Below are 16,281 nucleotides of genomic sequence, written 5' to 3'. Positions count from 1 at the left end.
CCCTCAGCTGTCAAATGGGGATGAAGACTGTGAGCCCCATGTGGGACAACCTGATGACCTTGGGTCTACGCCAGCGCTGAAAACAGTGCATGGCACATAGTAAGCGCTTACTAAATACTATTATTATTATTCTTCATTCAGTCGGTCATATTTATTGAGCGCCTACTATGTGCAGAGCACCGTACTAAGCGCTTGAGATGTACCATTCGGCAACAGATAAGAGACAATCCCTGCCCCACAACGGGCTCACAGTATTATCAGACGCTCGGAAAGTACAATTTGGCAACGGAGAGAGGCAATCCCTACCTCGGGGCGAGATCCCCGGGGCTCCCCGGATCTCCCATCCGATGTCTTCCCCTCCCCGGGTCCCGAGGAAGGAACTGCAGAGCGATGGTGATGCTCTCGCTGCCCGTCTCCTGGTGTGGTCTTGTCGTCCGTCTCCCCTCCCTTCCACACCGTGAGCGTTTAGTGGGGCAGGGGTCGCCCCTATCTGTTGCCGGCTCGTCCTTCCCGAGCGCTCAGTCCACTCGGCAAGCGCTCGATAAATCCGGTGGGAGGAATGAATGGAAAAAGCCAAGTTGGGGAGAGGGGCAAACCGTCCTCTGGGCCGGTCCCTTGGGCGAGCAGTGCCCCGGGGCGACGTTTAAAGCCCCCGTCGGCGCCGGGCAACAGCCCCTGGCCCTCGGCCAGTCCTTTTGTCATGCATATTAGGTGGGATGAGGAGTACTTAAAGTAGAGCGGTCGGTGCAGCTCTCCCGGGCTTGGCCATCCCGGACTGGACTGGACGCCTCTCCATCCCCGGCCTTCGGGGTGGGCCTTCTTTCGGGGCGGGCCTTCGGGGAGGGGGGGGGGGGGTTCTCCGTCCCGGGCTGACGGCCTGCCCCTTCTGCTCTTTCCCCAGGTGGGCCTCCCACCCCCTCTCCGCCCGCGGTCGCTGAGCTCCCCGTCCCTCCCCGCCGCCCGAGGTCGTCGACCATGACCATGACCCTTCACACCAAAACGTCGGGGATGGCCCTGCTGCACCAGATGCAGGGCACCGAGCTGGAGCCCCTCGGTCGCCCGCAGCTGAAGATGCCCCTGGACCACCCTCTGGGGGATGTCTTCGGGGAAGGAGGAGGAGGAGGAGGAGGAGGAGGAGGAGGTGGCAAAGGGGCAACCTTCAGCTACCCCGAGGGTGCGGCCTACGACCTGGCGGCCGCCTCGACGCCCGTCTATGGCTCCGCCGGCCTCGGCTACGCCCCAGGCCCCGAGCCCTTCGGCCCCGCCGGCCTCGGGGGCTTCCACTCTCTCAACAACGTGTCTCCCAGCCCTCTGGTCCTCTTGCACCCCGCGCCCCAGCTGTCTCCCTTCCTCCATCACCACGGCCAGCAGCTGCCCTACTATCTGGACAACGAGCAGGGCGGCTACCCCGTCCGGGACACCGCGCCCCCGGCTTTCTACAGGTAAACCATCCCCGGAGCATTATTCATCGATATGATTAGTGATGACGTTGGTATTGGTTAAGGCTTCGCCAGGTGGTCCCACGCGAGGCTCACCGTCTTCATCCCCAGTTTCATTCACTCAATAGTATTTATTGAGCGCTTACTATGTGCCGAGCACTGTTCTAAGCGCTGGGGGAGATACAGGGTCACCAGGTGGTCCCAGGCGAGGTTCACCGTCTCTTCATCCCCATTTTCATTCATGCGATAATATTTATTGAGCGCTTACTATGTGCAGAGCACTGCTCTAAGCGCTGGGGGAGATACAGGGTCACCAGGTGGTCCCACGCGAGGCTCACCGTCTTCATCCCCGTTTGCATTCACTCAATAGTATTTATTGAGCGCTTACTATGTGCCGAGCACTGTTCTAAGCGCTGGGGGAGATACAGGGTCATCAGGTGGTCCCACGCGAGGCTCACCGTCTTCATCCCCAGTTTCATTCACTCGATAATATTTATTGAGCGCTTACTATGTGCAGAACACTGCTCTAAGCGCTGGGGGAGATACAGGGTCACCAGGTGGTCCCACGCGAGGTTCACCGTCTCTTCATCCCCATTTTCATTCATGCGATAATATTTATTGAGCGCTTACTATGTGCCGAGCACTGCTCTAAGCGCTGGGGGAGATACAGGGTCACCAGGTGGTCCCACGCGAGGCTCACCGTCTTCATCCCCAGTTTCATTCACTCAATAGTATTTATTGAGCGCTTACTATGTGCCGAGCACTGTTCTAAGCACTGGGGGAGAAGATACAGGGTCACCAGGTGGTCCCACGCGAGGTTCACCGTCTTCATCCCCATTTTCATTCATTCAATAATATTTATTGAGCGCTTACTATGTGCAGAGCATTGCTCTAAGCGCTGGGGGAGTTACAGGGTCACCAGGTGGTCCCACGCGAGGCTCACCGTCTTCATCCCCAGTTTCATTCACTCAATAGTATTTATTGAGCGCTTACTATGTGCCGAGCACTGTTCTAAGCGCTGGGGGAGATACAGGGTCACCAGGTGGTCCCAGGCGAGGTTCACCGTCTCTTCATCCCCATTTTCATTCATGCGATAATATTTATTGAGCGCTTACTATGTGCAGAGCACTGCTCTAAGCGCTGGGGGAGATACAGGGTCACCAGGTGGTCCCACGCGAGGCTCACCGTCTTCATCCCCGTTTGCATTCACTCAATAGTATTTATTGAGCGCTTACTATGTGCCGAGCACTGTTCTAAGCGCTGGGGGAGATACAGGGTCATCAGGTGGTCCCACGCGAGGCTCACCGTCTTCATCCCCAGTTTCATTCACTCGATAATATTTATTGAGCGCTTACTATGTGCAGAGCACTGCTCTAAGCGCTGGGGGAGTTACAGGGTCACCAGGTGGTCCCACGCGAGGCTCACCGTCTTCATCCCCAGTTTCATTCACTCAATAGTATTTATTGAGCGCTTACTATGTGCAGAGCACTGCTCTAAGCGCTGGGGGAGATACAGGGTCACCAGGTGGTCCCAGGCGAGGTTCACCGTCTCTTCATCCCCGTTTTCATTCATTCGATAATATTTATTGAGCGCTTACTATGTGCAGAGCACTGTTCTAAGCGCTGGGGGAGATACAGGGTCACCAGGTGGTCCCACGCGAGGTTCACCGTCTCTTCATCCCCATTTTCATTCATGCGATAATATTTATTGAGCGCTTACTATGTGCAGAGCACTGCTCTAAGCGCTGCGGGAGATACAGGGTCATCAGGTGGTCCCACGCGAGGCTCCCCGTCTTCATCCCCATTTGCATTCACTCGATAATATTTATTGAGCGCTTACTATGTGCAGAGCACTGCTCTAAGCGCTGGGGGAGATACAGGGTCACCAGGTGGTCCCACGCGAGGCTCACCGTCTTCATCCCCAGTTTCATTCACTCGATAATATTTATTGAACGCTTACTATGTGCAGAACACTGCTCTAAGCGCTGGGGGAGATACAGGGTCACCAGGTGGTCCCAGGCGAAGTTCACCGTCTCTTCATCCCCATTTTCATTCATGCGATAATATTTATTGAGCGCTTACTATGTGCAGAGCACTGCTCTAAGCGCTGGGGGAGATATAGGGTCACCAGGTGGTCCCACGCGAGGCTCCCCGTCTTCATCCCCATTTTCATTCACTCGATAATATTTATTGAGCGCTTACCATGTGCCGAGCACTGCTCTAAGCGCTGGGGGAGATACAGGGTCACCAGGTGGTCCCACGCGAGGCTCACCGTCTTCATCCCCATTTGCATTCACTCGATAATACTTATTGAGCGCTTACTATGTGCAGAGCACTGTTCTAAGCGCTGGGGGAGATACAGGGTCACCAGGTGGTCCCACGCGAGGCTCACCGTCTTCATCCCCATTTGCGTTCACTCGATAATACTTATTGAGCGCTTACTATGTGCAGAGCACTGCTCTAAGCGCTGGGGTAGATACAGGGTCATCAGGTGGTCCCACGTGAGGCTCACAGTCTTCATCCCCATTTTCGTTCACTCAGTAGTATTTATTGAGCGCTTACTATGTGCAGAGCACTGCTCTAAGCGCTGGGGGAGATACAGGGTCACCAGGTGGTCCCACGTGAGGCTCACAGTTTTCATCCCCATTTTCCAGATGAGGGAACTGAGGCCCAGAGAAGTGAAGTTCAATAGGATTTATTTAGTATTTATTTATACCTGTTATATCGTTACCGATTTGTACATTCCAAGCGCTTAGTACAGTGCTCTGCACATAGTAAGCACTCAATAAATACTATTGAATGAATGAAAGTGAAGTGACTTGCCCAGTCACACAGCTTTCAAGCGGCGGAGCTGGGATTCGAACCCATGACCTCTGACTCCCAAGCCCGGGCTCTTTCCACTGAGCCATATTATTGATGATGATAACGGTGATGGTCTTGGGGAAGCGTCCACACGGTGCCAGGCACTCTGCCAAGCGCTGGGCTGCACAGGAGCACCACGAGTTGGACGCGGTCCCCGTCCCGCAAAGGGCTCCCAGTCTTTGTACCCGTTTTACACGAGGAAACTGAGGCACGGAGAGGTTATGTGACTTTATTAGTATTGTTATTATAGTACTTAAGCGCTTATTACGTGCCAGGCACTGGGCTAAGCGCTGGGGTGGATAGGAGCACCTCGAGTTGGACACGGTCCCCGTCCCGAGGAGGGCTCCCAGTCTTTGTCCCCATTTTACTCATGAGGAAACTGAGGCACGGAGAGGTTATGTGACTTAATTATTATTATAGTACTTGTTAAGCGCTTACTATGTGCCAGGCACTGTGCTAAGCGCCGGGGTGGATAGGAGCACCTCGAGTTGGACCCGGTCCCCGTCCCGCAAAGGGCTCCCAGTCTTCGTCCTCGTTTTACACATGAGGAAACTGAGGCACGAAGAGGTTATGTGACTTTATTATTATTATTATAGTACCTGTTAAGTGCTTACTATGTGCCAGGCACTGTGCTAAGCGCTGGGGTGGGTATGAGCATACGTTGGACACGGTCCCCGTCCCCTTAAAGGACTCCCCGTCTTCATCCCCGTTTTATGCATGAGGAACCTGAGGCACGGTTATTATTATAGAATTTGTTAAGCGCTTACAAGGTGCCAGGCTCTGTGCTAAGCGCTGGGGTGGATAGGAGCACATCGAGTTGGACACGGTCCCCGTCCCACAAAAGGCCCCCAGTCTTCGTCCCCTTCCCAGTCTTGGTCCCCATTTTACACATGAGGAAACTGAGGCACGGAGAGGTCAAGTAACTTAATAATAATAATAATTATAGTATTTGTTAAGCGCTTACTATGTACCAGGCACTGTGCTAAACGTTGGGGTGGATAGGAGCACCTAGAGTTGGACACGGTCCCCGTCCCACAAAGAGCTCCCAGTCTTCGTCCCCATTTTACGTATGAGGAAACTGAGGCACGGAGAAGTTATGTGACATTATTATTATTATAGTACTTGTTAAGCGCTTACTATGTGCCAGGCATTGTGCTAAGCGCTGAGGTGGATAGGAGTACCACGAGATGGACACGGACCCCGTCCCCCAAAGGGCTCCCAGTCTTCACCCCCGTTTTATGCATGAGGAAACTGAGGCATGGAGAGGTTAAGTGACTTAATAATAATAATAATAATTATTATTATAGTATTTAAGTGCTTACTATGTGCCAGGCACTGTGCTAAGCATGGGCTACATAGGAGCACCTCGAGGTGGACACGGTCCCCGTTTTGCAAAGGGCTCCCAGTCTTCATCCCCATTTTACACATGAGGAAACTGAGGCACGGAGAAGTTATGTGACAATAATAATAATTACTACAGTATTTGTTAAGCGCTTACTAGATGCCAAGCACTGTTCTAAGCACTGGGGTAGATACAAGGTAGTCAAGTTGTCCCAACGTAGGGCTCGCAGTCTTACTCCCCATTTTCCCGATGAGGTAACTGAAGCACAGAAAAGTTAAGGGACTTGCCCAAGGTCACACAGCAGACAAGTGGCAGAGCGGGATTAGAACCCAGGTCCTCCGACTCCCAACCCCGTGCTCTTTCTACTCAGCTGCCACATGCCCAGCAGACAAGTGGTGGAGTGGAATTAGAACCCATGACCTTCTGCCTCCCAGGCCCGGGCTCTATCCACTCTGCCATGCTGGGGAGGGGGGAAGGCATGCGTGTGTTTGTGTGTCCCTCCAAAAGTGTGTCAGTGGTGTTTGTGTGACTACACAGGAGTGTATATGTGCGCCCACGTGGGCATCAGAGAAGCCGCGTGGCTCAGTGGAAAGAGCCCGGGCTTGGGAGTCAGAGGTCATGGGTTCGAGTCCCGGATCTGCCACTTGTCAGCTGTGTGATTGTGGGCAAGTCACTTCACTTCTCTGGGCCTCAATTCCCTCATCTGTAAAATGGGGATTAAGATTGTGAGCCTCACGTGGGACAACCTGATGACCCTGTATCAACCCCAGCGCTTAGAACAGTGCGCTGCACATAGTAAGCGCTTAACAAATACCAACATTATTATATTATTATGGCAGGGGCTGAGCTTACAGATCGGTAAACGGTGCGTTTGGGAGCGCATTCATTCATTCATCCCATTGTATTTATTGAGCGCTTACTATGTGCAGAGCACTGTACCAAGCGCTTGGCATGGACAGTTGGGCCACAGAGAGAGACCCTCCCTGCCCAACAACGGGCTCACAGTCTAAAAGGGGGAGACGGACAACAAAATAAAACAAGTATTCATTCCATCGTATTTATTGAGCTCTCACTATGTGCAGAGCACTGTACCAAACGCTTGGCATGGACAGTTGGGCCACAGAGAGAGACCCTCCCTGCCCAATGACGGGCTCACAGTCTAGAAGGGGGAGACGGACAACAAAACAAGAAATCATTCGATCGTATTTATTGAGCTCTCACTATGTGCAGAGTACTGTACTAAACGCTTGGCATGGACAGTTGGGCCACAGAGAGAGACCCTCCCTGCCCAATGACGGGCTCACAGTCTAAAAGGGGGAGACGGACAACAAAATAAAACAAGTATTCATTCCATCGTATTTATTGAGCTCTCACTATGGGCAGAGCACTGTACTAAACGCTTGGCATGGACAGTTGGGCCACAGAGAGAGACCCTCCCTGCCCAATGACGGGCTCACAGTCTAGAAGGGGGAGACGGACAACAAAACAAGAAATCATCCCGTCGTATTTATTGAGCGCTCACTGTGTGCACAACACTCTGCTAAGCGCTTGGAATGGATAATTGGGCCAGAGAGAGAGACCCTCCCTGCCCCAAAACGGGCTCCCAGTCCTAAAAGGGGTGAGGGTGTGTATGTGCCTGTGTGTGGGGCATATGTGTGTGTGCATAGAGAAGCAGTGTGACTCAGTGGAAAGAGCACGGGTTTAGAAGTCGGAGGTCATGGGTTCTAATCCCGGCTCCGCCACCTGTCAGCTGAGTGACTTTGGGCAAGTCACTTCGCTTCTCGGTGCCTCAGTTCCCTCATCTGTAAAATGGGGATGAAGACGGTGAGCCTCCCGTGGGACAACCTGATGACCCTGTATCTCCCCCAGCGCGTAGAACAGGGCTCGGCACAGAGTAGGCGCTTAACAAATACCAACATTATTATTATGTATGTAGGTCTGTGTGTCCGAGCTCGCCTGGGTAGACTTGGAGAGGGCCCAGCCCCCTTGGTAGGACGTGGGGACATGACAGCAGGACAGAGAGGGCACCAGGGCCACAGACGTGGGACTTCAACCCCTCCTGCCCTCCCCTCCCAAGGACCTGTAAAACGTGGGCAACTACTGTCAGGGACCCCCTCGGTGGTAATAATAGTAATAATAATGATAATGATAACATTTAAGTGCTTACTATATGAGAAGCACTGTTCTATTCGCTGGGGAGAATAGTGGGTGAGGTGACTGAGGCCCAGAGAAGTTAAGTGACTTGCCCAAAGCCACCCAGCGCTTAGAACAGTGCTTTGCACAGAGTAAGCGCTTAACAAATGCCATCATTATCATTATTCAGCGTGGCTCAGTGGAAAGAGCCCGGGCTTGGGAGTCAGAGGTCATGGGTTCGAATCCCGGCTCTGCCACTTGTCAGCTGTGTGACTTTGGGCAAGTCACTTAACTTCCCGGTGCCTCAGTTCCCTCATCTGTAAAATGGGGAGGCAGACTGTGAGCCCCACGTGGGACGACCCGATTCCCCTGTGTCTACCCCAGCGCTTAGACAGTGCTCGGCACATAGTACGCGCTTAACAAATACCAACATTATTATTATTATTATTGTTCAGTGGCGGAGGCAGGATTAGAACCCACGACCTCTGACTCCCGAGCCCGGGCTCTTTCCACTGAGCCACGCTGCTTTGCAAACCTACCGGCAGCAGTCACTAGGGGGGAAAATTGTCACACAGAAGCGCAAGCCTGAGGAGCTCTGAATGCATTCATTAAATCACTTATTCAGTCCTATTTATTGAGCGCTTACTGTGTGCAGAGCCATGTACTAAACGCTTGGGAAGTACAATACAGCAATGAAGAGAGTCCATCCCTGCCCACAACGGCCTTACGGTTTAGCAGTAATAATAATGATGGTATGTGTTAAGCCCTTACTATGTGCCGAGCACTGTTCTAAGCGCTGGGGTAATAATAATAATAATAATAATAATGTTGGTATTTGTTAAGCGCTTACTGTGTGCAGCGCACTGTTCTAAGCGCTGGGGTAGGTAGAGGGTAATCAGGTTGTCCCACGTGAGGCTCACAGTCTTCATTCCCATTTTACAGATGAGGGAACTGAGGCCCAGAGAAGTGAAGTGACTTGCCCACAATCACACAGCTGACAGGTGGCAGATCCGGGACTCGAACCCATCACCTCTGACTCCCAAGCCCGGGCTCTTTCCACTGAGCCACGCCGCTTCCCCAGTAATAATGATGATGGCATTTGTTAAGCGCTTACCATGTGCAAAGCACTGTTCTAAGCGCCGGAGGGGCTACAAGGTCAGCAGGTTGTCCCACGTGGGGCTCCCAGTCTTAATCCCCATTTTACAGATGAGGTAACCGAGGCACAGAGGAGTCAAGTGACTTGTCCAAAGCCACACAGCTGACAAGTGGCGGACACTATACCGGCAATAATAATAAGGATGGCATTTGTTAAGCGCTTACTATGTGCAAAGCACCGTTCTAAGCGGGGAGGAGCGGAATTAGAACCCACGACCTCTGACTCCCAAGCCCGTGCTCTTCCCACTAAGCCACGCTGCTCCTCAGTGTATCCATCCAGCTGTCAGAAACGTCCAGGGAATTTTACTTCTCCCAGTTATAATGGCCTGGGAAGGCGGGTTAGACCTGTATTTTATTATTTGGGGCTTTTACCGCAATTCTGCCCTCCACCCCAATTTTTATCTCTTCCCGGGCAGCCCGAGGTGGAGTAGTCGGAGGAACGCGCTTCGCACACAGTAAGAGCTCAATCAATACGACTGAAAGACTGTGGAATGGGACAGGCCCGAAAACGGAGGGAATTTATGGGGGCCTTGTGGCTTTAAAAGCATACCCCGTCATCTGTCTCTCACATAATAATAATAATAATGGTATTTATTAAGCGCTTACTATGTGCCAAGTACTGTTCTAAGCGCAGGGTAATCAGGTTGTCCCACGTGGGATGGGTTACGTTCATTCAATCGTATTTATTGAGCGCTTATGTTGGAGACTTGCACCGTTGTAGCCTCCCTCGACCACACCCCGGGAGAAGAAGTAGAATTAATAACAATAATAAGAAGGGTATTTGTTAAGCGCTTACTATGTGCCAAGCACTGTTCCAAGCGCTGGGGTAGATACAGGGTAACCAGGTTGTCCCACGTGGGGCTCACAGTTTTAATCCCCATTTTACAGATGAGGTAGCTGAGGCACAGAGAAATTAAGTGACTTGCCCAAAGTCACACAACTGACAAGGGGCGGATTCGGGATTAGAACCCACGTCCTCTGACTCCCAAGCCCGGGCTCTTTCATTCAGTCGTATTTATTGAGCGCTGTGTGCAGAGCACCGTACTAAGCGCCCTTTCAACTAAGCCTCCAACCTAACTCTCTTCCCCTCTTCTAAGCCCCGCTGAGAGCTCACCTCCTCCAGGAGGCCTTCCCAGACTGAGCCCTCCTTTTCCCTCTGCTCCTCCTCCCCTCCCCATCGCCCCGACTCCCTCCCTCTGCTCTACCCCCTTCCCCTCCCCACACCACCTGTGTATATTTGCACAGATTTGTTGCTCTATTTATTTTATTAATGATGTGCATTTATCTGTGGTTCTAGAGAAGCAGCGTGGCGCAGTGGAAAGAGCACGGGTCCTGGAGTCAGGGCTCATGAGTTCGAATCCCAGCTCTGCCACTTGTCAGCTGTGTGACTGTGGGCAAGTCACTTCACTTCTCTGGGCCTCAGTTCCCTCATCTGTAAAATGGGGATCAAGACTGTGAGCCCCACGTGGGACAACCTGATTCCCTTGTGTCTACCCCAGCGCTTAGAACAGTGCTCGGCACATAGTAAGCACTTAACAAATACCAACATTATTATTACCTATTTTGATGGTAATGATGCTTATTTTGTTGTCTGTCTCCCCCTTCTACACTGTGAGCCCGTTGTTGGGGAGGGATTGTCTCTCTCCGTTGCCGGATTGTACTTTCCAAGCGCTTAGTACAGTGCTCTGCACACAGTAAACGCCCAATAAATACGACTGAATGAATAAGCCAGGTTGCTTTTCTCTTGTGGGGGCCCGGGGGAAAATGTCTTTTCTTCTTTCTTCCCTGGGGGAGAGGAAACCTCTCCTTCCTCTCTCCTCCTCCCAAGGATTTCCTTCCCCCTTGTTCCTCCCCCGGGCGGCCCTGGAGGAGGTCGCCCAGGTGTTGCGAGGGTGGTGCTTAGTGTTAAGTGGAATAAGGTGCCACACCTGGAGAAAAAAACTCGTGCCCCTTTTCTGCCTCCGCCTCATCTTCCACTAGAGTACTGAGCAAAGCGGTGTGACCATCAGATCTGCGTCCTTCCAGGGGTTGGGGAACTGGGGTTTCCGATTCCCTCTTCCCCACCCAAAGGATCACCCCAAGAGGAGGGTGAACTCTTCCCAGCTGGGCAGTGTCCAGCCCTGGCTGGGCCTCTCGGCTCTGGGTTCAAGAGGTTCCCCCCAACTGGGGGCGGAGCAGAGGGTCAGCCAGCCCAGGCCCGTCGCCCCCTTGAAGAGGGCCATGGAGCGGTCACCACCTGAAGCCCCATTCTGGGTATTTCATGCATTTAATAATATTTTTTGAGCGCTTACTATGTGCAGATCACTGTACTAAGCGCTTGGAATTGTCTTTTTGTTCTTCCCTCGGGATAAGTGGGGCGCTCCGGTCACCCTTGGAGCCTGGTTTAATGGAGGAGGGAGGGGAAGGAAGGAATCAAAGCATCTTCCCTTACTTGAAAATCTTCAGAGGGGAAAGTAAAGGAGCAAACTTCCAGAGGGGACGAAGGAATGCCGAGAGTCGAGCCAAGCGTCTGAAGGTTTTAGGCCTCAAATCACTGCTGCCTTAATGCCTCCGACCTATTCTAGGTAGAGAAATTTTAGGAGTCTTTAGCTCTCTAACTGTCCCCATTTCCCATAGGAAGGGGATTACGGTCTTGATCTCTGTAATTTATAGCGGGCGCGTTTCCTTGGAGCTCTTGCTAAGGGGGAAGAAGCAGGGGTGATGCGAATACAATCGGGGGCTTGCATGTCGATTTTTTTCCGCTCACCGTTCCCCGTACTTCTCTGGCAAAATAAACCCACCTCATTTCAATGAACACTAATGAGAGTGCCCTTTGGAGATATTTATCTGCCGTGTGATAATTACCACGTGAACTTGGTCGAAACGAATTTTACTTTGCATTTCTGAAGCTCTTATCTTTTCTCTGACGAATCGCTCTATCTTGCCAGCCGTATCTTCTCATCTAAAACTGCTAGGGCAGTTGGTGATCATTTTAAGATTTTTGATGACGAACCGGACCGTATCGTAGGATATTCAATTTTGAGGGACTTTAAAGAAAATCAGGGTTAAGGGCTCTTGGTAAGAAACCAGAGAAATTCAGCTCAGAAAAATATTTCCCTCATATTTTTTCCATCCTTCATTCTAAGCAAATGTCTTTCATTAAGAGTGACCATTTTATTACCGCCAGAGATCACTACATATATGATTGATATGAACTAAAGGATAGATGTGGTTTGAGCTGCAGTTTCTATTCTGAATTTTAACTATTTGCATTAGTTTCATCTCTCCTTATGTCTCTGTCTCCTAACTCTTCACTTAAAGTCTTAGATTGTGAGCCCCAAGGGGGACAGGGACCAAGTCTAATTCCAATCTGCGTAGTCTCTCCCGACGTTTAGTACAGTCCTCTGCAAAGAAGTACTTAATGAATACCATTTCTAATTTTTTATTCCAGGGAATGTAAGTGAATTGATAAGATTATTTCCAACCATGTAACCTTTCAGAGGCAGGGATGAAAAGCTAACAATAAAAATGGCCACTGCAGCAATATTCTGAGTTCCCGATCCACTTTACCCCTAACTTTTTAAGTGATTCTAGGGCAAGTTACTCACTTCCTCTGCATCCTTTTTTTTCCCCCTTCTCTTCTAAAATAATTATTTGGGATATTGAGAAGATACAGGTAGGTTGAAGAACACTTGATCTTAAAATGCTCTGAACAGTTCTTTGTCTCGTACCGTGAAACCAAAGAACTTATCCAAGCTCAATTCTCACTGTTACTTGAATAGCATAGAGGAACAATGAGTGTGGCACAAGGAAAGGATGCAAAGTAAAATTCCTTAAAATTCAAAAAATATATATTAGGGGGTGAAGCAGGTAATGAGAAGCTTGATGGAGGTAAACCTGTTTTTGTTGAAGTCCATTCATTTTTAATGTTAAGGATATGATTGGGAGACAAACTCACTAGTTTCTTTCTAAAACGAAACTAAGAATAGGTTGGAGTTTAGCAAATTAAAGGATAATGAAATTAAGAATATAGCTAGACACATTCATCTTCTGTGAAATGCAGCATACTTAGCCGTAAATGGACACACACATTTTTTTTTTTATCATATCTGGTTAATTTTTTCTCTCCCCATTTGAGTAAATCTTTTGAAACTCAATTTAGGAGTATTTTTTCCAACTTGATGCTTCTTTAAAAGGTTTTTTTGCCTGTTTAGCTTAAGACTTGGAAAAGTCAAACATTTCCCCTTTTTCTTTTGACTGTATTTTTGCATTTACTGTAGTGTAGAGGGGAAAAAGTAAAATTAGGGGAAATTCAGTAAAGTTTCCTTTTATTTCCCTATTTACTACATTTTTTTTTTTGTTCCCACTCCCGGGCCCTCATTCCCCAACCATATATATTTTTCTGTAAATTTAGGGATTTATCAGCAAGGGTATATTTAACTTTTTTGAGGGAAGGAGGAGGTACAAGAGACTAAAGTGCTATACAACATCTGTCTAGATTTGTCCATAGATACAAAACTTGATTCTCAACTTTGTATGTAAAATACTCTTTAGAGCAAACTTTTACTCCAAAACCTATTCCCTTCCTTGCATTTGGAATGAGTAATCTATCATTCCTCTTATGACTCTTTAACCTTTTCCCATAATTTAAGGTATTGCTGGTTAGCTCAGACTTTTGGCTGGTTTCAGAGCAAATTGATTAAGCCCAACAATCTTACTTGAGGAGGAAGATATTCTTGGGTACGAAACTAACCACATGTATGCTCTCTCTTTCATTTTCACCTATATTATGTGGCTGGCATCTGAGGGATAACTGGGTTTTTCTTCAAAACTAATAGTCCTGATGCCACCCCACCATGAGTTAATTTATATCCTGTCTTTTAATTACATTATATTTTGCTTCTGTGAATGTTTGGTCCATAAATATAGCTGATAGAAATTTCATAATTTAGGAAAATGCAAATCCTGGACCTGCGGGTTTTTTGTTTTTTTTTTTGAAGAGTACAAGAGCTAAGTAGGAAAAAATGATAGTGGTGATGAAAGGATGATACCACTGATTGATACCAAGAGAAACTGTAAGGTCGCAGGGCAGGAGAGTCAGTTTGATGGTTTACTAATGTGTATTCTGGTGCCTGAGCAGTTAACCTGAAGAGAGATCCAGGTCTGGGTAAGCTGGTTACTCACATGTGTCCAACAAAAGCAGTAGTTGAAAAGAAGAGTTACAAGGGAAATAGATATTTTTCTTTTGCCAAATATACTTCCAAAAAGGTCCCTAAAGCTGGGCGAGCTTATCATATTGGTGGAAGTGTATCTCCGTGCCTCTTAGTTAATATTGTTTTAGAAGAGAGACAAAATATATAGGAGGAGCCAGCTCACCACCACCTACCTTTGCCTCAAGTATGAATCGTACCTTACAAAGACGTTCATTTTTCGTTTGGAGAGAGCATCAAAGCCAGAAGTTGCGAGCTCCCACTGTGGTGCCACAGCTAACTCGCTGGGCGAACTCGAACAGTTCACTTAGCCATTCTTCCTAAATCAAAAGTGATCTTCTCGAGTTAACATTATCATAATGATATTGTGGAATTTATTAGATCGTGCCTGAAAGTTTGAAGAGCTTGTCACAATGAAAGTTATCTGGAAATACAAGACATCCAGCTGTTTTGAAGCCAGCAGAAAACCAGAGGATATGCGGTGGGGGCTGATGCGTAGGCGGCCATTGGGCTCAGTAAACAGTTTCGTTTTCCCCTCCAAACTCTACTCAGGCATTACTACGGAGTAGCGGTATTTAGTCTGTTTTAGTGTGTGGCTCTATCCCTGCCTGCCTTGCCATTTTCGTACTGCTGTGCTACCCACTGCATCCCTCAACCCTCGGTCCCCATGACCTCAGGGCCACATGTGGGATGGAGGTGGTGGTAACCCACTGGAAGGCACTTACGTGGTATCTTGACATTTAAACCCTCACTTAGGGGAAACAAATCACCACTGTCATTTTAAGGCATGACTTTGGTAACCTGAGAGTTCAAGCCAGGGAGGGTACGTTATTGGGAATTGAGAGTGGAACTACACATGTAGTCATATTGAGGAACACTTTCAAAGCTTAATTCTTCTCCTTTAAAGCCTGCTCATTCAAGTGAGGCAGATGGAAAGATGTATATGGATCATGCTGCTTTTGTATCTTCAACTCCTGTCTCTCTCTCCTATATTATGATTTTAAGAAGTTTAATATTATTGTCGCATATATGGAGTGCTTACTGTGCAGAGCACTGTACTAAGCGCTTGGGATACATTTCCTGCCCACAACGAGCTTACAGTCCAGAGGATGAGCTTACGGTCTAGAGGATCACCACTGGTGTTACCGTGATTTTGTCTTTCATGCTCATTGCTGTTCGAAGCACATATAATATTTTAGAGGTAGTATAATTTGCATGAAGCTTATATGAACAGAGTTTGTTTTCACCTTGGCTTTATTAAACATGTGGTGATGAATTTCTTCCTACCAGCTTAATTTTACATCTTTTAATATCTAGAGTTTCCTGAATCTTGGATGTCAGGTAAGAGTTGCAACTCTTTCTATGATGTTGGGGGAGCAAATCCATTTATCTTTCAGCGTATTTTATTTGAATGATGCCACAGAACTGCATAATTGCTTAGTATAGTGATCTGTACATAGGAATCACTCACTAAAAGCCACTGGTTGCGAAAGAAAAAATTGCTGGACTGGGTGCATTTAGTAACTATGGTATATATTGAGCACTTTGTGGCAAAACATTTGCGATGTACTACTGTAGTTTCTGGATATTGAGTTTAGACACAGCCCTTACCCCTCACAGTGCTCATAGCTTAAGAACTAGGAGAACAGGCAGAAAAATGATATTTAAGCACGTATTATGTGCCAGACACTGTACGAAGTGCTGGGGTGAATAGAAGTAAATCAATTTGCACACAGTCCCTGTCCCATGAGCGGCTCACAGCCTCAATCCCCATATTACAAATGAGGTAACTGAGATCCAGAGAAGTGAAGTGACTTGCCCAAGGTCACATAGAAGTGGTGGATCCAGGTTAAGTGAGGAAACTGAGTCTCAGAGAGGTGATGGGACTTGCCCAAAGTCAGCAGACCAGTAGCTGAATTATAGTCTGGAGCCCTGTTCTCTGGCTTACAAGTCTCATGCTTAATCAATCAATGGTATTTATTGAACAATGAGTGAAAAACCCTCATGGGGAAGTCAGTAAAGGTAAAACATATGTTCCCAAGATGCTTACAGACTTAGGCGGGGGGCAGACATAAAATGATTTACAATTAGTTGGAGTAAGAGGGAGAAAAACGTGAGTGAAAATATGCCAGGTTCAATATCAGAATAAATATTGAATAATA

General features: G+C 48.5%; 1 protein-coding gene across 7 annotated transcripts in view; it reads left to right on the top strand.

Annotated features, from left to right (window-relative positions):
- The window catches only part of ESR1 (estrogen receptor 1), a 276,758-nt gene that overhangs the window by 12,282 nt on the left and 248,195 nt on the right, over window positions 1–16,281 (top strand). For all 7 annotated transcript variants that reach the window (XM_029057453.2, XM_039911144.1, XM_029057452.2 and 4 more), the window contains exon 2: window positions 902–1,442. In XM_029057453.2, the coding sequence (XP_028913286.1) occupies window positions 976–1,442 (467 nt within the window). In that variant the 5' untranslated portion in view covers window positions 902–975. The remainder of the gene's footprint in view (window positions 1–901; window positions 1,443–16,281) is intronic.

Source organism: Ornithorhynchus anatinus, chromosome 2 (genome assembly GCF_004115215.2).
Source record: "Ornithorhynchus anatinus isolate Pmale09 chromosome 2, mOrnAna1.pri.v4, whole genome shotgun sequence".
NCBI lineage: Eukaryota > Metazoa > Chordata > Mammalia > Monotremata > Ornithorhynchidae > Ornithorhynchus > Ornithorhynchus anatinus.
Note: the sequence above shows the minus strand (reverse complement) of the source record. Positions and strands in the feature narration are given on the sequence as shown.